Source organism: Phoenix dactylifera, chromosome 5 (assembly GCF_051530095.1).
Source record: "Phoenix dactylifera cultivar Ajwa chromosome 5, Ajwa_hap1_PhDact_Kaust_v1.1, whole genome shotgun sequence".
NCBI classification, from domain to species: domain Eukaryota; kingdom Viridiplantae; phylum Streptophyta; class Magnoliopsida; order Arecales; family Arecaceae; genus Phoenix; species Phoenix dactylifera.
Window position 1 is genome coordinate 24,849,920 of NC_143194.1, and position 27,911 is coordinate 24,877,830.

At 36.9% G+C, this 27,911-nt stretch overlaps 3 protein-coding genes and 1 long non-coding RNA gene across 7 annotated transcripts; 3 read left to right on the forward strand and 1 right to left on the reverse strand.

The window, feature by feature from the left end:
* Positions 1-669: 669 nt before the first annotated feature.
* LOC103721393 (putative metallophosphoesterase At3g03305) lies at positions 670-8,273 on the forward strand. Of its 2 annotated transcripts, none has more exons than XM_089930756.1 (4): positions 670-1,102; positions 2,509-2,750; positions 6,250-7,800; positions 7,882-8,273. In XM_089930756.1, exons 1-4 carry the CDS (start codon positions 832-834, stop codon positions 8,005-8,007), a joined length of 2,190 nt encoding a protein of 729 aa, XP_089786882.1. In that variant the 5' UTR covers positions 670-831; the 3' UTR covers positions 8,008-8,273. The 2 variants fall into 2 exon arrangements, with proteins under 2 accessions (XP_089786882.1, XP_089786883.1); XM_089930757.1 differs by lacking the exon at positions 7,882-8,273 and having other exon boundaries at positions 748-1,102; positions 6,250-7,464; positions 7,575-7,756.
* Positions 8,274-9,157: 884 nt separating this feature from the next.
* Positions 9,158-19,033, forward strand: PAHX (phytanoyl-CoA dioxygenase (PhyH) family protein). Its single transcript, XM_008811589.6, has 9 exons — positions 9,158-10,014; positions 10,119-10,240; positions 10,315-10,375; positions 13,145-13,213; positions 13,362-13,480; positions 15,463-15,610; positions 15,728-15,872; positions 15,966-16,052; positions 18,671-19,033. Exons 1-9 carry the CDS (start codon positions 9,960-9,962, stop codon positions 18,711-18,713), a joined length of 849 nt encoding a protein of 282 aa, XP_008809811.1. The 5' UTR covers positions 9,158-9,959; the 3' UTR covers positions 18,714-19,033.
* A 113-nt stretch (positions 19,034-19,146) lies between these two features.
* LOC148703491 (uncharacterized) lies at positions 19,147-19,809 on the forward strand. Its single transcript, XR_015987202.1, has 2 exons — positions 19,147-19,205; positions 19,305-19,809. It is a non-coding gene; the product is annotated as an uncharacterized LOC148703491 (long non-coding RNA).
* A 1,124-nt stretch (positions 19,810-20,933) lies between these two features.
* Positions 20,934-27,076, reverse strand: LOC103721395 (uncharacterized). Of its 3 annotated transcripts, none has more exons than XM_088721975.2 (10): positions 26,941-27,076; positions 26,710-26,870; positions 26,564-26,633; positions 25,472-25,539; positions 24,209-24,270; positions 22,756-22,837; positions 22,429-22,662; positions 21,653-21,781; positions 21,496-21,557; positions 20,934-21,392 (listed from the first exon to the last, which is right to left on the reverse strand). In XM_088721975.2, exons 2-10 carry the CDS (start codon positions 26,758-26,760, stop codon positions 21,272-21,274), a joined length of 879 nt encoding a protein of 292 aa, XP_088578101.1. In that variant the 5' UTR covers positions 26,761-26,870; positions 26,941-27,076; the 3' UTR covers positions 20,934-21,271. The 3 variants fall into 3 exon arrangements, with proteins under 3 accessions (XP_088578101.1, XP_088578100.1, XP_089786889.1); XM_088721974.2 differs by having other exon boundaries at positions 20,983-21,392; positions 22,756-22,840; XM_089930763.1 differs by having other exon boundaries at positions 20,983-21,392; positions 22,756-22,840; positions 26,710-26,944.
* Positions 27,077-27,911: the final 835 nt, after the last annotated feature.

The window sequence follows — 27,911 nt, forward strand, 5'->3', positions numbered from 1 at the left end:
TTATCTAGATATATCAATCCTGAGGAAAGAATTCTTCGTGTTCAGAGTTTACATCACACCCCGAACCTACCATTCAAGTTGGGCATGCAACACGGCAAAGACCATGCAAGATCAGAAGCAAGCTAGCTTAAACATATAATTAGACATAATTTCATTAACAGTGTAAATTCGAGTAGATTAGTGTGGAGTTCCTCTGGATTCAAGTTTCTTTTTCGGACTCCTATATTGTATTACACATTATCCTCCAATAACTTTTTCTCGCGCTGCCTAATAACCTGCATTTTCTAGTGCCAGCTAAGCCACAGACTAGTACTTTTTGTTTTGCTGAAGTGGATAATTCATATATTTTTAGTATAGATATATTCAATAAAGTCAGAAAAGAATAGGCCCTAGGGCGCTCTAGACAAATCTCTTTCTTCAACCTACAAGATATTTTCAGAGTGACTGGCCACATATGAGACCACTCAGTCTGTGATTTTATTTGCTTTTCTAAAAAAAATGCTTGGCTAAAAGACTACTTTATTACTCAGTCTAAATATTTTGGAACAGAGGGCGCCCCTTTGAGATTAATACCTCATATTTATCCAATTGCAGCCGGTCTGGGGGTTCACCCTTTTCTTTCATCCAATAAATAAATAAATAAATAAGCTGCCGCGGACCCAAACTTCAATGACCAGCGATTGGAATCCAGGGAACAAATTCGAGCCGTCACAGTCGACTTTCCCAAGACGCTAAAGGCGCATCAAGTCCTAATTCGCAGGACCATTCCCAATTTCCCCTTCCCCAACAGCGATCCCGCCCCGCCGTCCCGCTGCTGCCCGAGTCCGAAGAATGGCCTCCAAGTCTTTGCTCTGGTTCCTCTTTCTCCTCTCCTCCGCCATCTCCTCGTCGATGGAAATCAATAGCGAGGCCGGAGGAGATAGAGATTACGTGACGAGGGAGTCGTTCCCCATGGACGGAGACGTGGCATGGGTCGTCCAGGTCTCCGATCTCCATCTCAGCGCCTTCCACCCCGAGCGCGCGGAGGACCTTGTGAGCCGCCTCGCCCCTGCCCTCCGCGTCATCCAGCCCTCTCTCCTCCTCATCACTGGGGATATCACTGGTATTCCTTCGATGGCCATTCTTTACATGTTTGATCTCGTTTTGTATTTCTACAAATTGGTTTGCATTTGAGGTCACGAAGTCAAGGACTTGTGTCGAACGACTGTTGGACAATTTTAGCCTTTTTTTGGCCGCTAATAGTAGTATGTGAAGGCAAAGTGGGATTTTGTGTTTAGCAGCAATTTATGATGGACTTGGGATGCGTGGATAGATTGTAAGTTTTTGGATTATGGTTAGACGTGTGATTATATCATTTAGACGAATTCTTAGAATAAGTTTCATAAGAATTGATTGAAATCAGTATCGAGGTTTAAAATCTCGGTCTTGTATCCGGATCTTGTGAGCTTTTGTTTTGGTGTTTCTGCAGTTTCGGTTGAAAATTATTAAGAAATTAAGAATCGATTGAAGCCAATGAATAAAAAAGAAACTATCTGGAAAAATAAAAGCAGTCCAGAATGTTATATTAAATATCATCGTGAGCTATTATGCAGTTGAGGGCCCTCAGATCATTATTTCTGTAGTTTTGCACGGAACAACCAAATTTTATTTCTCTCTTTTTTTTTTTTTTTGGCAAAATGCAGTTGTCAAAAGATTCATATTTCGACTATAGTATGTTATTGGCAATCAAACAGATGTTAACAGAACTATCTACGAAATTTGAGCTCTATATTTGCAAGACTTATATGAAAAAGTTTATTCTTCCTCTAGATATGTCTGCATTCTGGAACCTAATGTGGTAGTGCTTCCAAATGTCCTCCAAACTTGCAAAATTCAATATTAGCCTAGAGGATTTTTTGTTTAATGTTAAAAAAAGAAGAAATGCAAATAATTAGGATTAACGACCTATATACATTAAGATTTCCTGTATTGGGTAACTTTTATTAAAACTCCTAAATCGATCCCTGCACTGGATCAGGATTGGACTGGTTTTCGATTTTTGAAAGAAACTTCAAACTGATCGAGAATGGTATCGGCATGTGCGCTCGAGTAGGTGTTAGATAGAGGATCGAATGGATTGGGATTAGAAGGTTATGAGGTAACAGAAGGGGGAAATACTTCAGATAACATATATTATATAAACGCTAAATAAGTGGAAGATGGAGTAATGAATTGTTGTTTCTAAATCAACAAAACGATGTTTTTCTGCTTGTTTGCACCATACAGGCACTTATCATGATTGCAAGATGTGTTCATGCACTTTGGTGTGAACCACCATGCTGTGCTTTTCACCCATGCTGGTTTTTTTATGGCATGGACTACAACAAGCCTGTAACAACCCCGTTTATATTTTTTGGCCATGATGATGGTGTAGGATCACAAAGTCCTTATAGCAGTAATTCCACGTGTCAATAACCTTTTAAATTATTGTTCCACCAAGTTATGGTTATCATCTTTCTATGAAAACAGATGCTAAAAACAAGAGACGGACAAGCACAAGGCAGGATGAGACAGAATGGATCCAATACAGAAACACCATGGATGCAATTGTTAGATTAAGTGGCATAGACAGGAGGACAATCTTTGACATAAGAGGCAATCATGACAAATATGGAGTTCCCTATGTTGGACACAAGTTGGACTTTTTCCCCACTTATAGTGTCAGTTCACAGCTAAATAGGACAGGCACCATTCAAAGTATCTCTCTTCTGGTAGGTATCCCAGTTCTTTTCTATTTGTTTTGACCGCTAAAACAATATATATGTGCATATATCTTTTTTTTTTCCATGATGTTGAAAGACTGAATAATCATAATGAGCACCTCTATACTATAATCTGAACTTCATATTTTTTTGAGCATTTGTAAATTTAGTTGTTGCTATTCGTGCTAGTCTATTCATTCAGTGTATCTTCTACTTTTAGCAATAATTAGTTGAATGAATTTTTACTTTAGCAAGCCTTGGATACTATTTAAGTATAATATGAACCCCTAGGCTACACTCGTGCATTGCATGCTAAGCAAGATATCCTGTATCATCCTTGCCTTCTTGATTTCTTGCATCTGTAGGAATGCTTGGTTTTCATTTAGGTTTTCCACATTTTCTTTGAGAGCAATCAGCCAGAGGACTGTTTGGCTGGCTTTGGTGCTGACCATGCTTTTATCAAGCACTGGAAAGATGATTTTCCTTCTCATGTTAGGGGTTTATCTTTTGCTGGCACTGATGCGTAGGTTGCTCCTATCTTAGGTTGGCTTAATGCTCTTCTTGTCCACAAACAAACATGGGAGAAGAATCCAACGCAATGTTTTTTTTCCTTTCTCTTTTTTTTTCAAGATGAGCTTGATGGGATAGAGTATTTGTACTCTCTAAGTTGTTAAGAAGTTCTCAAAATACAAACTTTTCACATGTCAAGTGATTCTCTAAACTATACATGAATAAATAGAATGTTTCATAGTTTTCGATAGTTGACAAATTTTATGAATTGTTCATGAATTATTTAACTTTTTTTTATAGATATTCATTTATTACAGATTAACAAGTTACTTGTTTTTATGAAATGTTAAAATATAATTAAAATTGGAGGTCAATAATATAAGCTCTTACAAAGGTTTCATAAAATGAAAAGCTAAAAATAAGTCTTGAGATGTTTGAGAAAATGACGGTATTTGCCGCTTTAGTTGGTCTGGAATCATTAATATTCATTGGTTTGATGTTTTGTTTAACCTCTTAGTACTCTTCTTTTAAATAAATATCTGGCACTGAAGTATATTATTTTCTACATTAAAAACTCATATACAGAAAGTTTCTTAATATATGTAATCTATTTTAACTGATGATAAAAATAATTTTTGTATTGTAGAGAAAGGAAAAAGTTGATAGTGTATACCTATACCATATATAAAAATGGTTTGAAATCAGAGAATTATTTCTTGTTGATTCTGTCTGTCACTTTTTATATCGAGAATACCTTTTCTTTTTATCTTCAAAACATGTTAATTATCCCACTAAACTTTCTCTCTCTTGTTAATTGTGATATCTCTGACCCTTTCATAGAACTCCCAAACTGATTGGTTTCCATCTCTTTCTCTATTTTGTGCAAACAAATTGGACTCAATCTCTTTTTCTAATTCAATTCCCATATAGATTGAGACCTTTTGATTCGAATCAAAATAAATTGGGTTCTATGACTTTCTCCAGCATGCATTACACATGCTCAATTGCTAGTTTCGAATAATACTCTTGTAAACAATTGTTACATCATGAAAAAATTCGAGTATACATAATAATAATCCTAAGAGAAATTTAAATCCTCTAAAAAAACACTGCCTTAATTGTCTAATCTGATCAAATGCAATTGGAGCTTTGTTGATCATAGTTGGTATAGCAGTATATTTCATTCTTTATCCAAATAGTAAGATTAAAAGTCTAGATTGAACTGCGCGAGGCCACCCTCCTCGGGATTTCACTTAGCCTGGACTAGTTGAATTAGGTTGGTTGAGAGATGATTCAAGGCCATGACCTGCAAAATTTTTCTAGGATGGCTGCTGACTGTGGCCTCTGGCTAGAAGACACCTCTAATCTTTGACATCCAGGAATTTCTGGCAGCTAGTCTGGGGCAATGACAACTGATGGCTGACCTCTTAATCAGGTAGGGATAAACCTAAACTTATTAAGATCTTTTTTTGCTAATACAAATTTTCTCTTCTCTTTCCCATCACATCAGAGACTGGAGAAGAAAACAAAGAGAAAAAAATGGGACTTGTGGATCTATAGCAGAATCAGTCTTATTTTATCATATCTGCTTGCTGTGGTAGAGAGAAATGGAGAGAGGAAGAAGGATTGGATAGTGTGATTTATGTTGGCTGGTCATTTTGGAGTAACGTAATAGATTTGACTATTGTATTTTAGATATACCCATATAAATCATTTTCTGTATAAACTCCCCAAAGCGCAAAAGCCAGTTATGAACCTTCAAAACTTACTTTTTCATATAGTTTAGATATGAGTATAGGTGCATGTTATGCATAAATATTGCATAAAGATCTTTTATACATGCAAAAAAATTGTATACATTGCTGAAAGAGTCAGAGATATATGAGAGTTAACATCAAAAGGACAATCCCAGTATATGACGATATATAATTATATACCTCTCTTTTATATCTATGCGAGAATGCCCAACCATGGATACTCCTGGTCTACTGCAAAAAGCCAAAACTTTTGAATCAGTTTTCTGTTTCTATGTACTTTATTTATGTATGCTTAAGCTCCCATCAATTTACTCCTACCTTTTTTGTGATCCTATTGTGTATAAATATAATTCTCGTTTCATGCTCATGTTCTCTTTTAATCTGTCATGCAGAAGTCTCACTATGTGCTAGGGGAATATCCCTGATGCACTTTTGATTCCTCTCTGTTTCTCTCTCATCCCCCTTCTCCCTGGTGCGAGGGGGAGGATTGAATTTGCTTAATGCTCAGTGACATGCAATGATTACAACGCAGCTCAGGAATCATATCTGAATATTATTCAGCTGGCTCTAGTTCTACTACGGCCATGCACATGCTTTGGATAAACATATGTGTATGCATCTTTCATTGGATAAACACGTGACCCTATACACATGTATAAATATGCATATAAGTTCATGAGAATATCTTTTCTCTAGTGAAAGGTTAATTTGAACCCAAATTAAGAATAGATTAATTTATAATCTTGTTCATAGTATTAAGGATCATATGATGCATATTGTATAAGTCGACATAACTGCTCCTTAAACTTCAAATAACATGCTCTGTTATAAAGCAGAAGAAAATTCATGCATGATATTGAACATCTGCTATTCTCGTTACCTCTTTCATTATGAAAAAATCTACGTTTGCCTCTGTAGGAATATTTCCTGATTAGGATAATAAATATGCTCGGACTTTAGTTATCTTCTTGTCTGAGTCTTCAAGTCAAGTTACATTTGTCATAGGTACAACCATTTTATGTTGTTGTATTTGTATCATTAAATTGACAGCGCATCTGGTTTACTGTAATCAAGTTATGATTATTTAGTAAGACTTGCAGCATATTGTTTTTACCTTTGATACCTATAGATTATGCTGATAGCTCTTGATATTTTCTCCCGACATGTGTCTGGACAGAAATTGCAAAGTGCACTGCAAGTTCAAATTGTTTGGACTGACCTTTTCTTTGAAGGTTTTTTAGGGAAGAGAGAGAAAATACATCTTTATGGGTATAGATGATACAATCAGCACTGGGATACGTGGGCCATCAAATTTGTTTGGTCATCCAACCAACAAAAGAATGGATGCATTGGAATCAGAACTCCAGTATTGGGATAATTATCCTGGAAGCTTGGTAGCAAAAGTTGTCTTCGGGCATTTCCCAATGTCTTTTACTGCTTCATCCGAAGAGGGTAAACGCTATGAAAATATATTTGCAAACCACTATGTTTCTGCATACATTTGTGGCCACCTGCACGCAAAGTTTGGTAAGCAGCTCTGGAGGCTCCATACTGTTGAATTGACATCTAATGCCAAAGAGCCTAATATAGTTAAACAGTTCTGGGAATGGGAAGTAGGAGATTGGAAGGACTCCAGATTGATCAGAATTCTAGCTATAGATGCAGGGGAAGTTTCCTTCATTGATTTTGAATTTCTTGACAAACACAAACTGCTAGAGGATTTTGAAACTACCATCCTTATCACATATCCCACTGATTCAAGAAATATGAATCGAATTAAAACAGATAGCCTGCCATTTAGAAATGATATCAATGCTCTCGTCTTCTCTGCTCAACCAATCATCAATGTGACTGCTAAGGTTTTTGATTCATTTAGAGATTTTAAGATGGTGGAAGAAATACCACTGGAGGTTGCAACTAATTCTGGCGCTCAGAAGCCATTATTTCATGCCAAATGGAATGCTGAAAACTACAGAAGTGTATCTGCAACTCGTTATTGGCTGCAGGTTTTTGTGATAGACTCTCAGGGAAAGGAGATTGCAAGCCAACCAAGACCATTTTCAGTTGAAGGTAAACCCGGACATTATCAAAATACATGGTTGGCTCATTTAATTTTTGAAGTTCAGTGGGACAATCTATATTTGATTCTTTTGTGGAGCAATGTTGCGTTTCTAATCATATTTTTATTTCTTCCAAAACTTCTAAATTATTTCATGGAGAGAAATGCATCTTATCAGAAGTGGGTTATGTCAGTCTCTGTTTCCTCACATACCCAACAGAGGAAGAGCTATTTTTGGGTACTCTGGTTCTTGACAGAGGGCTCAAGGAGTGGGATGTTATGGTTTGCTATGATAATATATGTTTTATATCTGCTCAAATTGCCATGGTTCTGGGGTCATGCAACATCTGAGGATGGAGACATTGCAGGAATGTATTTATCTGGCTGGAGAATACAGGTTCCAAACAGTTCCATGATGATAGACAATCTAGGCATCCCCGACATATTTACCATCACCTTACCATTCATGTATTTGGTAGTAACTCCAATGATTATTCTCATTTACAGCTTGTTTGCCAAAAGGTCAGCAGTATATTTGTGCTCTAGAGGGAACATAAGGTGCTCAAATGGACCACTTTTGATGGAATCAGAGCAGGGGTCGCAAGATGTTTCAGGTGTTCCAACCAACTCCTCAGAGGACATTAATCATCCCTCAGTATATAAGACATGTGGAGGTTGGACAAGATGGGTCATCCTGTTGGCATGTTTGGTCATTATCTTGATACATTTTAAGGTAGAAAATATCAAGTTTTGCGGACTGTTTTATTATAGTTGGTTTTTGCTTTACTCATGTGTTACACTTGCATTTATGCAGCTATGTTGTGCTCTCATGTTGGCATATGGAGGTGGACCTATTGCCTTGTCACCTGCCTTGATGTGGGCGCCACCTTTATTTTTGGCTGCAGCTTTTTATTCAACAAGGACCATTGTGAATCAGTAGAACATATGATGGCTTCATATCTGCACGAATTTAGAGAACATTCATCATTATCCATTTGGATTATTCTGGTGTAGTGGTATTGGATTGAATAGCTCTTACGTTGGAACATTTCTATGTGGCCCACTGTACCAACTGAAGCCAAACTACACACATCTGGTAGTAGCAAAATTGTTGCATGACATTTTATAAAAATAAATGCACTTTCTCAAACAGAAACATATCAGTGTTGTCTGTTTGATGGTGGTGTTTCGATTGTTTTACCTTCTTACATGATCAAACTCGCCTGTTAGCCGCCAAGGCGGTAGCTCAGTTGGAACGGAGCTCGGCTTCTAACCAAGTGGTTCCAGGTTCGAAACGCGCGGGCGTCGATTAAATGTGGGAACCGGATGCCCCTAGCCTGGACACGGGGTCTAGAAGCGCTACTGGTCGGCTGGTAGCTTTGGTGGTGCCAGGTGTGACGTACTCACACGTGGTTCTCGAGCCGGAGCCCAGAGGGGTAACCGGGCCGGGGTCACGGGTGGGGAGGGTATGAGTAATATATGGCTGGGGCCTGGTGAGCTGGGCCTATACCAAACGGCCATTCTGCCCGAATCGAACATAGTCCTGGCGGGGGCGGGGCCCGGAAGGGGTTGCTATGCGGGGTGGGCTTGTCCCTCCCCCCCTACCTCCTTTTCTTAAGCAAAAAAAAAAAACTCGCCTGTTATTAGTTGTACGAATTTTAAGGGATAAGTTTGTAATGTTACTGAAACTGAGATTTTGAAAGAAGCAATATTGTGACTCTGTTTTTAGTCTTTGCAAATGGATGAACTCACTGCCAATAGAATTGTGGAAGCAAATGCTGATGCAGCTACAGATTTAGGTGCAAGTTTGGAGGTAAGAATTGACTGACAGCAAAGCATAACCGGCAATCTTCATCTATGGGGATTGTAGTAATTTATTCATACTTGTGCACAATGCCGTTACTATGGTGAAGATCCTTGAAGATTTCAGGCGAACAGATGGAAATCCTTACCAAGTACAACATTGGCTGGATGTCGTTTTCTTCCATGAATCTTTATGTTGCCAGAAATCTTGTCAATCGATTGAGGTCTATTTGGTGCATTTAGGGTTTCTGAAGAAGTGTCATTGTACAGCTCTTCTAAAATGCATCGAGAGGTATTTAAAGGCAATATTTTGGCTTCTGGTCAGCAACTATAGCAAGCCAATGTTTTAAAAGTCATATAATCTTAGTTTGATGGTGTAAGGATTGCATTAAGAGTAGAGATTTTTCTGAGGCCCTCCGATTTGGGACTCTTGTGTGCATAGATGTCAGCTCTTTGAACATGCTGGACTGACCTATTGCAAGTAAAATATTATAGAATGTTTTAGGCCGAAGGATATATATACGGTAGTCATCATACGGGTTATTATAGGTGGGGTGTTTTTAGGGAATCCGAAAGTTTTCACCCAAAATATTGGTATATTTTTATAGTTTTTAGGATACATACATACATATATACATACATACATACATAGGCACACACCACATCTAAGTATTTATATGCATTCCACATCTAATACACATCTTAATTTCCTGATGCTGCAACTATAAAGAGTCCTGTTCTTGGACATTACAACAGGTCAACTATGAGATGCTCTGTTGAGATTATTTCTGCCATAAATTCATCCTTCCTATTCTAAAATACTCGCTTCAAGCTTATCCATAAAAGACGCTTCATCTCGTCAACTTGTTTGGCTGATTTCGGCTCCTCATATGGTCATATGGGGGTCAGATTAAGGCTCGGGTCAATACTTCCGGCCGCTGCCTTGCCGGTCCTCTTCGAACCCGACCCGGAGAAATATCTTATGTCCTTATTCCTTGTTGCCGTGGGGAAAACCTCGATCCGCTCCAAGAATATCTCCCCCAAAATACTCGATACTCGATAGCGCGTATTCTTCACGGCGCAAGGGCGATGGGGATCATCGGGAATCTCAGCTCCGATCAACTCAACTTCTTCAATTCCAATGGTATTCTTTTACCAATCGTTCCCCTATTCTTTCAAGAATAAAAGCAAACAAGAGTCATGCGGTGATCTTCCATCATTCAACCTGAGAATGACATGGCATGGCAGGGTATCTGGTGCTCGAATCCTTCTCCAGCCCCGACGAGGTCAAAGAGATGAGGGATAGGATGACCGAGCTGCTCCAGGGGTTCGACGGCTCCGACACTTCGATCTTCTCCACGATCAACCAGGTATAGTATTTATTTTTACCGCATATTCCAGGCATATGAAAAGTAACTCCCTTCATCTTTGACCGTTGTTTCAGCAACAGTTGACGAATGATTACTTCTTCGAGAGTGCCGAGAAGATCTCCTTTTTCTTTGAAGGTGTGTTTTTGTTTAACTTTTCTGCTTTCACGCTTGACGTTTTCTTTCCCTCTTTATGATATGCCTTTTTCGAAGGTTTGTGTGATTTCAAAAATTTGCTTATCTTCTTTTTCTTTATTGTTATTATTATTAGTAGATTACGGATTACCTTCGTTTCTGCTATACTGCCTGATAATTTTACCCTGTCGGCAATTCTTGATAAAGACGATCTTGGACAGTATTATCCATATTGACGATATCCCATGATGATGTGTTATTTTCCGTGCCTGCACCGATACAATCGCAATGCAACGCAATACGCTTCACCGTGCCTTGGACCACATTGAGTTTTTACATGAAGCTCTTAAACAGAACTACTACTTTGGTTCCTTCAGAAGCAGCAATATATTCCACCGAAATTGCCTAATCATCAGTATGCTTGCTTCGTGCTGTGCTAACAAATGAATTCTTAGTTTTAGACTAAAGAATTTGAGTATGTTTTTTTTTTTTTTTTTTCCGTTCTTGGATTTAATTAAAGCTATAATTTTCAAGAGATCGGAAGCACTTTATTTATATTGCACATTGTTGGGTCACCATGGCAAGAACTGTCTTACTTCTTTGACCCAAGTTATTGTGGGCTAGAAGTATAATGACGAGAGATGAGGAAAAAAATGTTGTTTTCCTGATTTCTTTAGTTATAAGTTTAGTTTGAGAGTTAAGAGGTTGAGTCAAGAATTCAGTTTAGATCTTGTTTTAGGTAACGGAGGCTTTTCCTATCATGTTAAACAAAATTAATAAAGTGTCATCTTTTCATCTAGTTTCTTTTTTTTTAATTCTCAAAGAATTTGGCGGATCTCCATGATTTGGTATTGTATTGGATTTTTGGGCGCGAGGATTCTTTGATCATGAAGTTAACTGAACATTTTAGTGTTTGCTCCTTAAGTTTTTATTCTTTGGTCTTGTCCATCCAAGAAATAAAATAAAATGAAAAGAAGAAACATTTTAATCTTTGCTCCTTACTCCTTGAACTTCTCGAACAGGTTGGACATTTCGTACATGAAGGAAACATGTCTAAACTATGAGTAATCAACGGAAATGCGAAATACTCAAAACCACTTAGTGCATCCACATTCTTTGGCGACAAACACCATTTTGTATAATCTCCAACAAACTAGTAACATGATTTGCTTTTTCAGTGAAGGAAATCTATTTGATTACCTTGTGAGCATCGGCATGCAAGTGAGGCTTCCATTCTAAGAAAATCAAGTGTACAGTTCGAAACTAAGCCGCTGATATTCTCCGCATTAAAAGATCAGATCATTGTGCACATCCTTTCGTTTACAGCCATATAAACTGTATCAGAATCACCAGAAACATGACATACTGACAATATGATTATTATCACATTCAGTAGTAAGAATCATGAGAAATATGGCATACTAACTAAAAACATCATTATCATCAGAACTTCTCATCTGAAGTAGCTAAATGTAGACTTAGCAAACTTCTTTCTTTCAAGCAATCCACAAATTCAGAGAATATCCAAGTGCAAACTAATAGTGACAACTTACTTTAACAGTTCGACAAGAAAGGCCTGTCCACAGCTGCTAGTGTGATTGTAAGGTCCCCAACCACTAGAACTGCTGCATGCTTATTGAGACTTTGAGACAATGCGCAGAAAGACCTAACCATCATTTAGTTGTATGGTTTCCATGGACCCTTGTAATGCATCTACATTGGACATCGATGACCAGATATTTGACTAGTAACTGGGAAGATAATGTGGTGGCATGGCATGGTAAATTCCTTTTATGAGGCTTTTGCATGTCTATTGCATGAGTTATGGATGGTTGTGTTCCGATTAATCAAGTCTGTTTGACTCCTGATTTTTTTCCAAACTAACCAGCTAGGCTGTGATAAACATGCTTAAGTGCACATGATATACAAGTTCACTTGAGTTAACCTACCAAAGCCACAGCCCTACATATGATTAGGTGTGCTGCCACACTAGGCAGCAATACATCCTTGAACCTGCATCATGGCTTGTGTCCTTTTTGGCCCAATTCCATATCTCAATATTGGGGGTAAGATCAATCCAACTCGTGGACACCCTTGCACCTGACACCCTTACCTGAACTCATGTAACATGGGTTGGAAAGGGGGAGAAGTCCTACCAATGTATCTTCTACATTTATCAGGTTGAGTTATCCATGGACATTGTGATTTTAAGCATGAGTCGAAGCAGAAACTATACTTAGAGCAATAGTGTACTCTAAAGTAAAAGGAGTGTTAACCTCTTCTTTTGCAGTACACATGCACACATGCACTTATAGACATGACACATTCATACATACACACAGACATACACACATACTGACACACACACACACATATACTTGTAATGTGTATCTTATCTTTGTGTTAGACTGTCTTTATGCATGTACTCCTAGGTGCTGACATTCTAGTCACTTTCAGTTTACTTCCTAGTCCAGTAAGACTACCAGCTTAGTATGTTTGTTTAAATGGCTACTTTCAATAGTATAGAGGTGACCTAGAGCAACAGATTTGTAAAGCTGCTCTGACAAACCTAATTGTGTTTCTTTTTCTGTCTGATGTAATTTGATATTCTAAATCCAATAAGAAATTTGTTACGATCTTTGATTTTCTGAATCCAGTGTTTCTCTTCATGAGTGCTGTTTCAAGTACTCAGCTTCTATATATTGTAGCTTCCCTCATTCATTTCTTAATCAACGTAACCTTTCTGTTGATTTATAACTTCACTCATTGCAGAAAAGGCATTTGGAGACGATGGATGCTTGAAACAGCCAAAGGAATTATCTATTAATAAAGTCGGCCATGGTTTGTATTATTTATATTAATAATCAATGTACTTTACTGGGTAGGAAAGAGTTGGTTAATGTCTTAAAAAAGCATTATATTATATTATATAATATCTTTTCAAGCCTTTTTACTGCATTTATCTCACACTGTTTGTCTTTTACTGCAGCTCTCCATGAACTTGATCCTGTTTTCAAAAAAAATTCATCCTCAGAGAAAATTTCTAGTATGCTTTTTTCATTGGGTTACAAGAGACCTGTGGTTATTCAGTCGATGTACATATTTAAGGTAACTTGTTGAATATTCTGGTTTGAATCTGGATCTGATCTTAATCTGATGCAAATGATCCTGGTCTTTCCCATGTCTGCTATGCATCATATGTGAGCTGTAAAGATTTATATATTTTGAATACTGTTCTGGATATGTTTTGTTGTGCATTTGTTTCCTTTTACTATAGGACATTTAAAGCTAGATCTCTTACATGTTAGTGTGTTTTGAATCTGCACATCCCTCTTTTCTGAAGCAGATCTTAATTTATCAAAATTATAATTTATGAAAGGCTAATGGGGGAAGCTGATTGTCAAAACAAACTTCATAAATAAAGTGATCTCTTTCCTTTTATTAGTACATGAAAATTGTGACTGGCATTTTACTTGTCTGATTTTGATGTGAACTTGAGGAGCAATGAGTTGGAACATGTGCATGAATATTCATTTAAGGGTGTGGGTTTTTACCCAAGGCTGCATGTAGGATGATGCTGGATAAAATTGGAACAATACACCAAGTACAAATGGCATACATAAAATAGTATATGCTATATTGTTACTAAAGGTAGGTTATTGTACTATCTATCTACAAAGTTCTCCAACTTAGGGTGGATCTCCCCAAAAATAGATTATCATGCCCTAAACATGGAAACCTTTAATGGGAAAAATAGATTAACATGAAAAAACTGTAGTGACTGATGTGACTGGATGTCTATATAAGTTGTGGCTTATGCCCAAAGTTGTAGAATGAGCAAAGGGGACACTAAGGGAAGCACAACTGTGGAAACGAGGATGGTAGCACAATAAGTAAAAGCAAATGATAATTGAGCCAAATAATGCATGAGCACCAACAATCTTGATACTGGTGGTGTCTTCCCATTCCATTCTTTTATAGAAGGAAAGACGTATGCCTTAGATATAATTTAAAATAGAGGTATCTGATAGATAATTATCTATCTTGATCATATATTTCGATGTCTTTTGCTTATGAAAGAAAGGTAACAAACTATAGGTCCTACAATTCCTACATGTTCCATTAGGAGCATTCCTTCGCTATTTCCAAATAAAAGGTGTGTATTGTATTTGTGCTTGATGCTTCCCAGTTCTACTAGAAATTTTATAATATAGGAACTTGTGACTCTGGATTCAGTGGATTAGTTCATCAGTAGCCTTAAGTCAGAATCCTATATTCTTTTGACTTTGCACCATTAATTCCACTATGCTTATTGTTCAATAATTAATAATGAGATAATTCCTTTATAGAGATAGGATACATAATTTACATGGATATATATGTATATATATTGAGAGAGATAGAGAAAGAGCACTAAATATGGATTTTTCATCAATGTGTTAGTCTGGTTCCATGAGTGGAGAACTGGGATCATTTTCTGGTGGATGAATCTAATAAAATTCTTAATGATATCATTTTAGTTAGTTTCCACTATGCTAAATAATCAAACAATTACCAAGTTTTCTTCAACCTGACATTTGTACTTTTCTCAAAGGAGTTGATTGAAAGGATGACATCCTTGTATTCATGCTCTCAGTCTTTTATGTTCTCGATTTACCTCCAATGCTCACTGCCTTTTGACACAAAATAATTACATATCTATCTTTTTGACTTAAATTCAAGAAGAAAAATGGTGTATGCCAAAGTAATGACAGGATATCTTATTTGTCCTCCACCTAGAGTAGATACAGATGCATCATGATTACCCATTTTTCGCATTCTTAACCTGAGAATGTCATTCTTATTTGGAGAGCTATTGGAAGTTTGCAGCTTATCAATGTTGTGATTCAAATTGATCTTTTATAATGAAGCTGGAGATTGTTCAAGCTTTTCTCTTTTTTTTTGTTAGAATTCTTACTCGTGCATGACACACAAACAGCCAAACACGCACGTCCTGTTGTGCACACACACAAGTGTACACACTTTTTTGATTGCATGTTGGGTTACAAATTCAACAATTTTTGTATTACATAGACTACTTTGCAATGCAGCAACCAGGCATTGGTGGAGAAGTGGTACCTCACCAGGATAACTCATTTCTCTACACCGAACCTCGATCATGCACAGGGCTGTGGCTAGCACTGGAAGATGCTAACATTACTAATGGTTGCCTCTGGGCCATCCCTGGCTCCCATAAGGGTATTATTCATCCCCATTTTTATGGCTTCTTCGATTTCTTGATTTATTGTTACTAGCAGTATACCGTTTGCTATGTAAGTTAATTCCATATGCTTTTGTTCTCTATATTGGTTATAGATGGCTTAGTGAGGAGGTTTATTAGAGATGAAAATGGGGTTCACTTTGATCGTCCTTTGCCATCCTTTGATCGGAAGGAATTTGTTCCTATAGAAGTTAAAGCAGGCTCTTTGGTGGTTATACATGGTGACCTTATACATCAAAGGTTAGTTATGTAGAGGTATTTTCTTCATTACCGTAATCAAAAGGGCAGTTACTTGGGCATGTCCTTATACTAGTTTCTAACATTTTGTGACAGCTTCGAGAATAAGTCCTCCAGCTCAAGACACGCCTTAAGCTTGCATGTGGTGGATACTGATGGATTTATATGGGCCAAGGATAACTGGTTAGTATATCTTCTATCAAAGTGTCTAGATCTTGTTGTGGTGAGTGTTAGAATTGATCAAATATTTGGTTCCTCGTGTTCTCTTTATATAAAATGTGTTGCTTGTAATTAATTAAATGGCAGTAAAACTAAAAGGACAGTAGAATGCTCACTTCCAGTTTTTGTCTAATTGAGCTTGCAGTAAGATCAGCCATATTTAAAACTCCTTCAGGTAGACAATGATGGTTGTTCTATTTGACATTGTGCTTGCTTGGGATTAATAAAGCATTGTGTAGCATGGCCAAGCTATTCAAGGCAAGGTTCGTCGTTTGGGTATGGGACCTCATAGTGGTACCATCCTATTACAGTGTCGGTATGCGGTATGAGACGAGACGGTGAGGTTTACCAAGTGTTGGTATGGTGCGAGATTGCGTATCAATCTAGCACCGATATAGTATGGTACACCTGGTACGTTACAATACCGACCGATACGGCGAATCTTGATTCAAGAGTTGTCTTAGTATATATCATCATGTACCATGCCGACACTTGCATGCACTGGCGTGAAATATGCTAGTTCAGATAATATATTCATGACTGGCACACTTAGGTATGCCAATGTACTACGCTACTCATTTCTTATAATAGACTTCGATCAAATTTAAATGTTTTTGACTAATGTCTAGACATATTCTATCAAAGAAACCTGTTTTTAACTACTCTAGTCTTTTTGCAGATTATTGTGTAACATATGAATTACTTAGTTCCAAGCAACTTTTTGTCCAACCTAGACACATAAAATATATGTGTTATCACATTACTGACACTAATAGCTTTAAGGAACAATCATGCTCACAAGCTAGCAGCATATGGTTGGAAAATCATATTCTGGTAATATTGTGAAGGTGTCACATACTATGGCTTAGCTTGATTTCTAACCTTTGATCTGATGTAGAATAGCAATTTCTGATCACGTCTATTTTCTAGATTGCACCTTCAAATGTCAAAAGCAAAAGAATCCCCCCCCCCCCCCGAAAAATGTAATAAACAAATGTCCCAAACCGTTTCTAATAGAAATATAGCTGTTTAGAGAACATAACCAGGGTCTGAGATATGGTGGGTGGTGCAAAGTTATGCACCATCATGCTGTACTGGGGTGCATCACTTCAATATGCACTGATGTAGGTTGATGCGCTTCAATGAGCTATGGTGAATGGTGCAAAGTTATGCACCTTTTATATCATGCTGATAACTTGCAAATATAATGCTAAAACTGTACGGTTATTTGTGAGAACTCTAATCCTTGCATGTAAGTACCCTTTTGTTGTTCAAATAATTTGCTGACATGGTACCTATTGTAAAAGGAGGATGGTATGCATGGGCACTTCAATCCTTGTCTTCATTTAAAATATTGCCAAAAACAATATGCTTCTCTCATCAGATGCAAAATGGTGCAGCCATGAGGTTATTGCTGATAATACACTGGAAAATTTGAAAATCTTGGTTGAGGCTGTTGTTTTGCTGTTCTCTTGTAGTCCTTTGGTCTATTATTTTCTTATCATCATTAATTTGTTTTAGTATGCCTTTTCATTGTTGATCTTGCTTTTGCGACTTTTTGCTGCCCCCCCCCCCCCACCATGATCAATATAAAAGGTAAGGAAGCAAGTAATCAACACCTTGATTAGCATCACATTTTTTGATATAAATAAAAGGTTATGACAACAAATGCCATGGCCACATTTGGTTTAGAAAACTATAATTTATTTTTTCAAGAAATCTATAGATAATAAAAATAAAAGAAAATTGCAAAAGGAGAAACTAGATGACAAAATGAAAAATTCACAAAATATAAAAACAATTCCTACATAATTTTTCAAAAAATTGTCATTATATTCAAAGTGTCCAGAATTCAGGAAATGCATTGTGTTTGTGACAGTGTGGTAAGAATTAATTTTGGTTTTATGTTTGTGACCTGCAAGTAAAATGTTGAGCTTTGCAATTTTCATAAAACATCTCTGATGAAAAAGTTGAATGCGAAGAAATACAATCTCATAACCAAAAGCAGACCCTTATTTGCATTTTTAGTAAGGGTTTATCAACCTACTCATGCATTTTTTTATAAAAAATTCCATAATTGAACAATTATGCAACCATATGAAGTGCCAAGGAAGGATTAGGCACATTTTGGTTTCACTTGATGACAGGGTCTCCAAGTCTTTAACTGGGGAACCCAGAGTTTGAAGCTAAGGAGCAGGAAGAGAAACCTTTTTGTTGAACCAACTGCCTAATAATAATTTGTTTTTGTTCTCCCATGTTAATATTCTCTTTCCTGGTGTCAAATTTTGAATTGTTTCAATTGCGTTACTTGAACTAGAAAATAGAAATGGTTTCATTTCAAGTTGTCTCATTATTTTATCAGCACATTAGATAGGTTAGTTCAGTATCTGCTGCTACTAATATCTTGTTATAGTGGATGTTAGTAATATCGCACAGAAGACATGTCATAGAAGTTACAAGGTTTCCAATGAGCCTTTTCTACCTTTTTACCAATTAAAATTTTGGTTGTGAATTCAATAAAACAATTTTTCCTTTTCACACATGTGGCTAACTTTTTTCTTTTTTTGTACTTCTCATATCAGGATAAGAAGAAATGTAGAACCAGAACCCCTTTATGTTTCTTGATTCAAGCATTGTGGCAGCAAAAATCCTGTACATGTTACTCCCCGTGGCTATTGTGGTACGTGATGGAACCATGTCCAGAAAAAGATGTTTCTGCTAGTCTTCACTCCAAGTGACATGTTGATCCATTTCTTTAACATGGAGACTGACTGGTGATGACTCTTCTAAAATGATTAAATCTTCTTATGCAAACAATTTTAAAAATAAGAAAAACAGGTGTAATATACTTGTTTGCTGGGCATGTATGTTGAGATGTCCTTGGTACAACATGTTTTGAACAAGAATACTCTTCTAAAGGTATACACATATTTCATGCTAGCTAACCCATGCATTTTGTCATGTTTTCTCCTTATTTATACTAAAAGTTGTGATTTCATTGTTTGTCACTTTGCTGAGTCGGAATACTAGTACTTATATTGTCACATTTGCCTAAACATCTACATCCACTAATATCCATGCAGTTCAGTTCCGAGCTTGGGATTCACAAGGGGGATGGTGAGTATTATTGGTAAAATCTTGATTATGCCTTGACGTTAAGTGGCGGTTCCGTTGTATTTCTATTGATTGTTATGAAACCAGTGCTGGCACATGCAGGTTGCTTTTGTTATATTCTTACCTGTAAATCAGTTGATGCGAGAACCGACAGCCAAATCTCATTTTGGTTTCCATCAGAAAGAAGGCTGGTCGTAGACAGCTTATGACTCTAGGTTGCTGAATGCTAGAACTGGGCATTAGATTAGTCATTATGATTGGGAGAGATTTGCTGTGTGAGAGCAGCAGATTATGAGCCTAGTCAATTCCGGTAACCTGGTTCAGTGGTTGGTCAAGTGCATCATTTGCTATTCCTAGTTTCTTAATGAACTACCTTTCCTCGTGCAATTCAACATTCAGGTTTCACTTGATCTAAAAAAGTTTGATGAGGAGTTTTGCTAAACTCCTTATCTGAGTTAAACAAGTATGCTCTAGGTGCGACAGGAAGGTTTTGATGTCTATAAATTAATCAAATAAACCTTTGTACTGCTCATTGTTTCATTCTTTTTTTTTTCTCCATATTATACTCTGATTATACTGAATTGTATTGCAAATTGGCTTGAATTTTGTCAATCCCGAATTTGCTTGTTACTTACTGAATGGTATGCATACACTTAGGTCATTCAACATTGAATGGTATCAATCCACAATTTCCTTATTACTTTAGGGAAGACTACTTGCAAGTAGGAATGCTCTATTTGTTTCAATTTTCATATCCCTGAGAAGGCATAAAAAATGAGATTTTGGATAAGCGAAGTGGGTAGCATCATAGGGGACGGCAGGTATATCTGCACCATCCCGAGCACCGGGGCTGGGTTTATGTTTGCAGCCTCCTGTGACGGTGGTGTTCTCAGTAATATTTTCATTCCTCGTATAATAACCACAGAGCCATTCCCTGCTTTGAGCCAAAACATACCTCAGTGGAGCCCTTTGGACGTTGTAAATGATATTAGTGAGCCATTTCATATTTTGCAAGGACTGCATTTTGTTCCCGGGGAACCTGGGTTTCTTCCGGGGTGATTCATTTCACCTAGGAGCCTCCACGTCTTGGTAACCGCAAAATTAACTTCGATGGCAATGTGCGGGACAGTGGCGTGTATGGACAAGCTGGGTATCCGTTTCGTAACCAGGGAGCCAGAGGAGTTTAGCTTTAGGATGTTACTGTTCCATCGGAGGTGAGAGAGGCTTGGGAAGGCTTGATATATGCAGTTATGATCTTAAAAGCCCCGAGTATCATACCGGAGGAGGACTCTTAAGGATTGCGATTAGGTGGTTGACCAGAGTGCTATCAGATCCAATTCTATTACCCCATTCTCGAGGATATGATGAGGGTTATCTCTACTTTCAAACATTTTGACTCTATCCACATCAAACAAGACAGCTGACTAATGGCCTCCTATACAGCAATCCACTCAAGGCAGCTGACTAATGGTCTCCTATGCGGCAAACCACTCAGGTTTGGCTGTGTGAAATTTTGCTCTGATAATTCCCTCCCAGCTTTGAGATGTTTTTCAGGCTCATTCTTTCGAGTTGTGTCTACTTAAGGGCCATCTAATTATGCAGCCTTAATCACAAAAACAAACAAGAAAAAATACTGCATTTTGTTTGCGTACGTCTAATGCCCTGAAAAAAGACATGCTCCATTTCACATGAGGGAATGCAAATGAAAAGGGTTTCTGTGTACACTTCCAGTTAGAGTCGAAACCTTCTCCTGTGGATACAATCATTAAGATATAAGTCATGGGGCAGCATAACTCTTGAATTGCAGAACCTAAAACACAAGATGGTCCGCATATCCATTTTTAAAGCAAGATTCAGTATAAATAAAAAGATTCAGCAGTTTGATGTGAATTCTACAGTGCCTCAGCTTATGCGGCGGCAGCCACCCATCAATTGGAGTAAATTGCAAGAACAGAACCTGAAAGACAGGGAATGATACCCTGTTCCTAGTAAAACTTTGTACAGTGTAGACAGGATGAGAAGTGTGTATCCATCACAGCAGTTGATTTCCGAAGAAAACTTTAGCACTATCAGCTTGACGAACCTTCATATGGAAGACCTCGACTGTATAGAGGGAACTCAAAAAGGAAAGCTACCTTGAACCATGCAGGCAGTTTTCCATATACAAAAGGCGGCAATGGAACAAGAGGGCTGGAATGGTAATAAACTGTTAGAACAAGCTGCTCTGCTTTCCCTGTCAGCAATTGTGATTTTGAAAAATTCAATCCAAGAAATTACAGAAAAGGAGGCTGACCTTGTTGTGTTTTTGTAGAAACGATACTCTGCTACAGAGCCAAAACGCTTATCTGCCGATTCCTATTTTCAGAAATGAAGCATGATGAGAATTATTATCTTCAATGGCCGGGAAAATTATTGTGTAAGTTAAGCCACTCAGAAGCCAAGTGCCAAACCTCAAGTAGAGGGATGCCACTAACAAAAAGAAGCAACAGAGTCAGGAATACAGGTCCAATAACTACCAGCCATTCTGCACCTTTTAGAACGGGAGTAGAAGCTGCAAATATTCCCCACCATAAGAGAATCTGTAAATGCAACAAGTATCAGTTATTTATAATTAGCTGATGAATGGGAATGCTATAAAGTACCAACAGAAATTTGATAAAAATGCATGAATACATACAAAATTTTGTGTTTCACAATGAGAGCTGTGTAAGCACATCGATAAAATCCATCACGAGCAAGAACTTAGGGGAAAATGCATAAATATATAAAAGGGAGAATGGAGATGTAGTAAATCTGACTGCAGAGCTTCCACTAGCACTGCAATTTTACTAGTAGACAAGCTACTACTACCAACTTATGGGAAAAGAAGTGCAGCATCGAATAACTCTGGAAAAATAGAAATTTAAATTGAAACAAACATGCCAGTAAACGCCAACTAGTTGGGAAGAAACAGTAAACACTCGTATAATATGATGATGTCAATGGTATGGATCAACATGGAGAACATAGTATTCAGGAGTTTCTAATGGCCTTCCCAAATTTAGATCAGCTTTGGAGAACAGCACCTAAAAGCCAATATATGAAAATCTTAATCATAGAATGTTGAACCAAACATAATATGTTCCCTCCTTTTACGTTGGTTTTGGCAGCATATACAGTACACAGACAAAATGGCAAACAGAATAAGAACACCAAAAAAAGCAGATACATGATAAAACATACTAACCTCACCAAAGTAATTTGGATGACGGGAATATTTCCAAAGTCCTACATTGCACCATTTCCCCCTATTAGAAGGAGAATTCTTGAAAATCAATTTCTGCTGATCAGCAGTTGCTTCAACGGATAGGCCCACAGACCACATTATCCAACCAATGATGTCCTGAGGTTTGACAGATGGATTTCTGTCACTAGCATTCACAATTGTGAGAGGCAAGCTAACAGTCCACACCCAGACAGCCTGTCATTAACAAGGATTAATATTGACATCTTACTTGCCGTTCAGAAATTGCAAGATTTGAATGATTTATGTGAAACTAAATGTGACTAAAACCTGGAATGTCCAAAAAACTGCCAATTTCCCCAAATTACTACGCATTTCATCAAAACGGCGATCCTCCCCCCACTGCAGAATCCTACTTTTGACCAGAAAATATAAGAAGCGTAACTGACAATTTGCAGAAAGGGAAGTAAACATACCCAGAAAAACTGCATTAAAGTGAACAAGAAGTTAGTTGTATAACAAGCAATCCATCTGATATGATAAAGTCAGAAGGATCTTTGTTGCTATTCTTTATTTCATGGGTAATTTTATGTGATTTGAATTAATAATTTATTACTACTTTGTTAGTTATATCCTGCTTGTCGACAGAAAGGAGCGCACCATTCTATATAGTTGGATTAGATCTTAGACTCATATTATCTATCAAATCAGTATACAAATATAAGGCAACCACCTATCCTCTTCTTAAAAGAATGCTCCAGCCTTGATGATTTGTTATCTTTTAATTCATATGTTAGTATGATACTAATTTCAGAGGTTTGACAGTTATCCATATTTTGGCATAGCTCATTTACCCTATGTGTTTGTTGCTTGGCATGAAGGTTTATGGAATTGATTAAATTCCTGACAATAGACTTACCACCTAGATTTGAAAATTAGTTTAAAATTCATAATAACACACAAAGCCTTCATCTGACAAATTAAGACAACAACATTGATCAACTATATCCAGTAAAGGTCATTAAACATGTATGATTAATGTCTATTCATTTGGAAAGTAATGTAACAACCAAATTTTCCTCAAGGTTACAAGCATCCTGGTTACATGCCATGTAGCAAGTCAGGCAGTATCAATATCTACAAATCGACCAATGGCTTGCTTGATTTCTAAAATTTCAGATGAATTTGATACTATCATACTAAATTGATAGACTCATTATCGGATCGGCCCAGATTTTAGACACAGGAAGAATTATTGTATTTTTACTCATAAACCACATCTACAAGAAAGGTAAAGTGTGGGCAGTTCAGACCATGCAACCCATTCCTTTCTTTCTTGTTCTCTTTCTCAGTTCTTCTCTTCTCTCATCGACTTTTTTCCATTCTTTTATCACATAAACATTGTTTCTTGCAGCCATTTCCTTTAGTTCCATAAGTACAATTTGACCGTCCAGTACTTTCTTTAATGCAACCTTAAACATAACTGCATCTATAAAAATGAAGCTTCATTTAAAGTTTAATCATAAATGATAACTTTAAAGACATCTTACTTATTTACAAAGCTTCATCCTAGACAATCACATAACAATGAGTTTCCACTTTTGATTACAGTTCACTTCTTATAAGCATCATCAGAATCAACTGTGACATGAAACAACATCATGGGTATTTTTTTTAATACAAAATCAAGCATGAAACTAATTCAAGCAAAGAGATCAACTTAAAGATATGCACTCTAAATAGAACAGAATGTACTAATATGTATGATCTTTAATAAGCATACCTCATCAATAAAAATAATCCCAAGCGAAGACCCCAAAGTACTACAAGCAATGTCAACACAATCTGCAACACAGAGCTGCATGTTTAGATAGATAAATTTATAAATCCAGAAAGGGAATTTTGTCATTAAATTATATCTAGAGTATATTAATCACATGACTCGTGCAGATAATATATATAGCTGAAGTAAGGCAGGTTAATGCAAATTAATTTGCTGACACAAACAGACCCTCTAAGAATTAAGATGTTTGCAAATTTAGAAAAGTATAACTGCATTCTCTATGATAAATTGTATTAAAAATTCTGTTAGTACACATATAATTGAAGAGTTACAGTAACGAACGATTCTATATATAAAACCAAGTTCTACGTTACTAATTGGTTTTAGTGTTTGCAGTGATGAACAAGGAAGATCTGTGTGCTGAACAAAGTTTGTCCTTTAGGTTTCAGGTTTTCATGATTAACATTTTCAGTAGTCAATTTCTTTCTTTTTTTTTGAAGGTAAAAATAAAATTTCCTTCCACCCTTCCTTACTGTCTTCAAGAATGCATACCAACTAACTAGGGAGCTTTTGGAACTCTACTTGCTGCATCATCTTCTAAATTTATTTGTAAAATTCTTGATCCCGTTTTTGCAAGAAAATCTTATAATGACAGATTGCTTGCCAAGGTAAAAATTTATGTACATGATATTACTAGTATATACTTGTTTATGGCAGAAATCTAAATTTACTTAACAAGTAAGAGCTCTTGCATTGACTAGCTATCTATGAAATGTTTTAATCTTTTTTTTTAGCATCTAAGTATGACTATTTAAAAGATACACCATAAAGTATTAACACAGTAACTGGACCACAGGATTTTAAACTTGTTGACATCCAGTTAATGACAAATTATCTGTCCATATTTTCTCATTCCCACCATTGGTTAATCTATTAAAAAAAAAATAAAGAAAGTAGAACTAATGCCTCATGGGTACAGTAAGAAAAGTTGTAAATTGCTAGACTATCCAAACAAGCAATCCATGAAAAGAAAAATTGAGAAAAATTCTTGACAGCACATTGGAGGACTTCTGATAAAGATGATTAGAGCCCCAAAATGTCATCATAGAGCAAACAGAGGTTCTCTATTTAAGCAAGATGAGTAGATGCATGCATGTACTGGAATACAAGTGCATGCATTGTTGACTAAGTCATTCATTGTTGTTTCATTATTTGACAGTAAAACATTTTTAGGATACTTATAACAACAATGAGAAGTTGTACCTGTCGGAAATGCCATGTTCCTTTTAAAGCAAGAGTTAGTATTCCAAGTATAACAAAATTTGTGCCACCTGCATAAAGTATAATAACATGAAAGCACGAAGTAAAACAACATATTTAAATCCAGTTAACAAAAAAATATAAAATCCAACTATTGAGATTCAGTTCTTCAAATAAACATATTTTGCTGGTTGTTTGAAACAATATCGATCAATAGGACAAAAGGAACAATAACTCAATCAGGCTTTCCACTGATTCCTACCAACTATTTCATTTTCTATACTGTCATAGTTTTTCCATCACATTCTCTTTAATAGGAACAAGTGCGGTCACAGAATATCTCCCCGGCTCCTCCAAGTTTGGTTGCTGGTTTATCTATAATGACAGATTGCCTTCTCAATGCACTAACAATGAGCCTTCAGGCTCAACAAGCGTTTTGCTTGAGACTCTTAATAGTTCTACTGTACTCTGCCAACAGGTTTAGTGTGGTTTTTTGGCTGCCATTACCATGTTGTAGTTCCTTAAAGAATCTCCTTGTTTGCTTAGAATAAATAGTAAAAAGGAAAGGAAGAACACATGCCTACTTGTTCAAGCCAAAAGAACAGAAAATGGTGCTGTACTATGTCCACATGGCTCATGTGCATACTGCAAAATAATTCTATAAATCAATTTATATGCATGTTCATTTAGAGAGAACATAGATATGGCAAATATTGGCTGTCTCCAACATTCTCTGAAACATATATAAGTATATAGTTTCCATCAGCAATTATTTCAAAAAAAAAGAAAGAAGACAATAGTGAAACTCGATTTATCTCCGTTATCTCTTTTGAGCACTTGAATATGTGTTCTAGCATTCGAATAGTATCCGTATGTATATGTGTATCCATTACACCAACACCTGAGCATAATTAGGTGAGGGTTTTCACAAGCAGACTTCTTACAGATATAAAACCAAAATATTACATTCCATAACAAAAAGAAATCAACATATGCCACAAGAAAGTAAGGAATTATATAGCACATAAGTACAAACGGCTGTCAAAAAAAAAAATCTAATGTGTAGAGAAAAGGAGAAGGGGAAGAATATATTACCGGCAAAGTCGGTGACCTTATCAAACCTAAGAAGCCCGGTGATGATGAAGAATATTAGCTGATATCCAACCTATCAATTATGAAAACATGACGACTAGAAGAAGATACCATGGATAGAGAGAGTGAGAGAGAGAGAGTGTGTATACTGTGACGAGGGCTGTGAGGGCCAAGAAATGGGAGTCGAGGACAGTCCCCATTCTCTGCTTTTCCGACGGCGAGCTCGAAGCGTAATTGTAGCTGTTACTGCTGTGCTAGGGATAACCGTTCACTTTTGCTCGCCCATTTCGGATTCATGTGGTCGGAATTTCTACACATCAATTCGTAAAAAGAATTAAAGAAAGGGAGAGCAAAAAAAAATTGGGGGAAAAGAACCTCACCAGCAACCTGCTCTACCAAAACTATGGCATTGAACCACAGAGATGGTAGCACGGATGGAATAGAACTAAAATTTTATCGGAGTGGCTCAGATTCGAAACGCGCAGATAATGATTAAATGCGGAGACCGAATGCCCTCTACCTTGTTTATCCGGTGGAGTCGCTGTCTGATTTACCAGTACTTAGATGGTGCTAGTGTGACGTACTTACACGTAGAAGGAGCTACCACGTCGGTGGGCTTCTCCGCGGGTGGAAAGGATATGAGTAAAATTTATCTACTGAACATTCTCCAGTGGGAGGGGCCCAGTGAGAGCTGTCACAATGATGATGTAGTTTAAATAATATAGAATTTAAGGTACATTTTAGAAGAGATCATGAACGGAAAAAATTACAAACAAATTATCATGAAATAAATGTTTATAACGAATTTTCCATTCGTTTATCTTCTCATATTCGGAATTGCTTTTTGTAACCAAACCAGGGTTTTTGATACGGCCGCTAGAGGATAAAATGGCTATTAAAGCACACAAAACTCCCACTTTTGGCACACAAAACACATGCTGGCATGGCTCCAAGTTCATGTTGGGGTCAACATTAAACAAACTACTGCCCTTTCATGAGACCAAACTCACATATACTTCAACAATTATCCTCTATCACCAAAGAAAATTATGCATAGAAGAGTAAATTTTGTGCGCAGGAAAGCAGGCTCCTTGGCCTCATGGGTCTTCATCCTCGATATGGATTGCCTAAATCCTAAATATGTTTCATCAAAAAATCTGTCGTACTTATTATGATTATATTGATACCTAAAATAGTGAAATGATTGATATTTTGCTTAAAAATAGATTTAATAATCCTCTACGGTAGTGTAGCTAAGGTGCAATTGAGATGTTAATAGATTTATACAATTAAGGTTGATTGATGTTATGTACCAAAAAATTAAGTTTCTAGATGTTGGTCCCCAGTGATT

Coding starts and splice junctions, on each gene's coding strand:
- LOC103721393 (XM_089930756.1), top strand. CDS start 832: ATGGCCTCCAAGTCTTTGCTCTGGTTCCTCTTTCTCCTCTCCTCCGCC. Junction 1,103..2,508: donor CATCACTGGGGATATCACTG/GTATTCCTTCGA, acceptor CTATGAAAACAG/ATGCTAAAAACAAGAGACGG. Junction 7,801..7,881: donor TTATCTTGATACATTTTAAG/GTAGAAAATATC, acceptor GCATTTATGCAG/CTATGTTGTGCTCTCATGTT.
- PAHX (XM_008811589.6), top strand. CDS start 9,960: ATGGGGATCATCGGGAATCTCAGCTCCGATCAACTCAACTTCTTCAAT. Junction 10,241..10,314: donor TCTTCTCCACGATCAACCAG/GTATAGTATTTA, acceptor CCGTTGTTTCAG/CAACAGTTGACGAATGATTA. Junction 15,873..15,965: donor GGTGACCTTATACATCAAAG/GTTAGTTATGTA, acceptor ATTTTGTGACAG/CTTCGAGAATAAGTCCTCCA.
- LOC103721395 (XM_088721974.2), bottom strand. CDS start 26,760: ATGGGGACTGTCCTCGACTCCCATTTCTTGGCCCTCACAGCCCTCGTC. Junction 26,634..26,709: donor CCCTCACAGCCCTCGTCACA/GTATACACACTC, acceptor CATAATTGATAG/GTTGGATATCAGCTAATATT. Junction 25,540..26,563: donor TAAGGTCACCGACTTTGCCG/GTAATATATTCT, acceptor TACTTTATGCAG/GTGGCACAAATTTTGTTATA.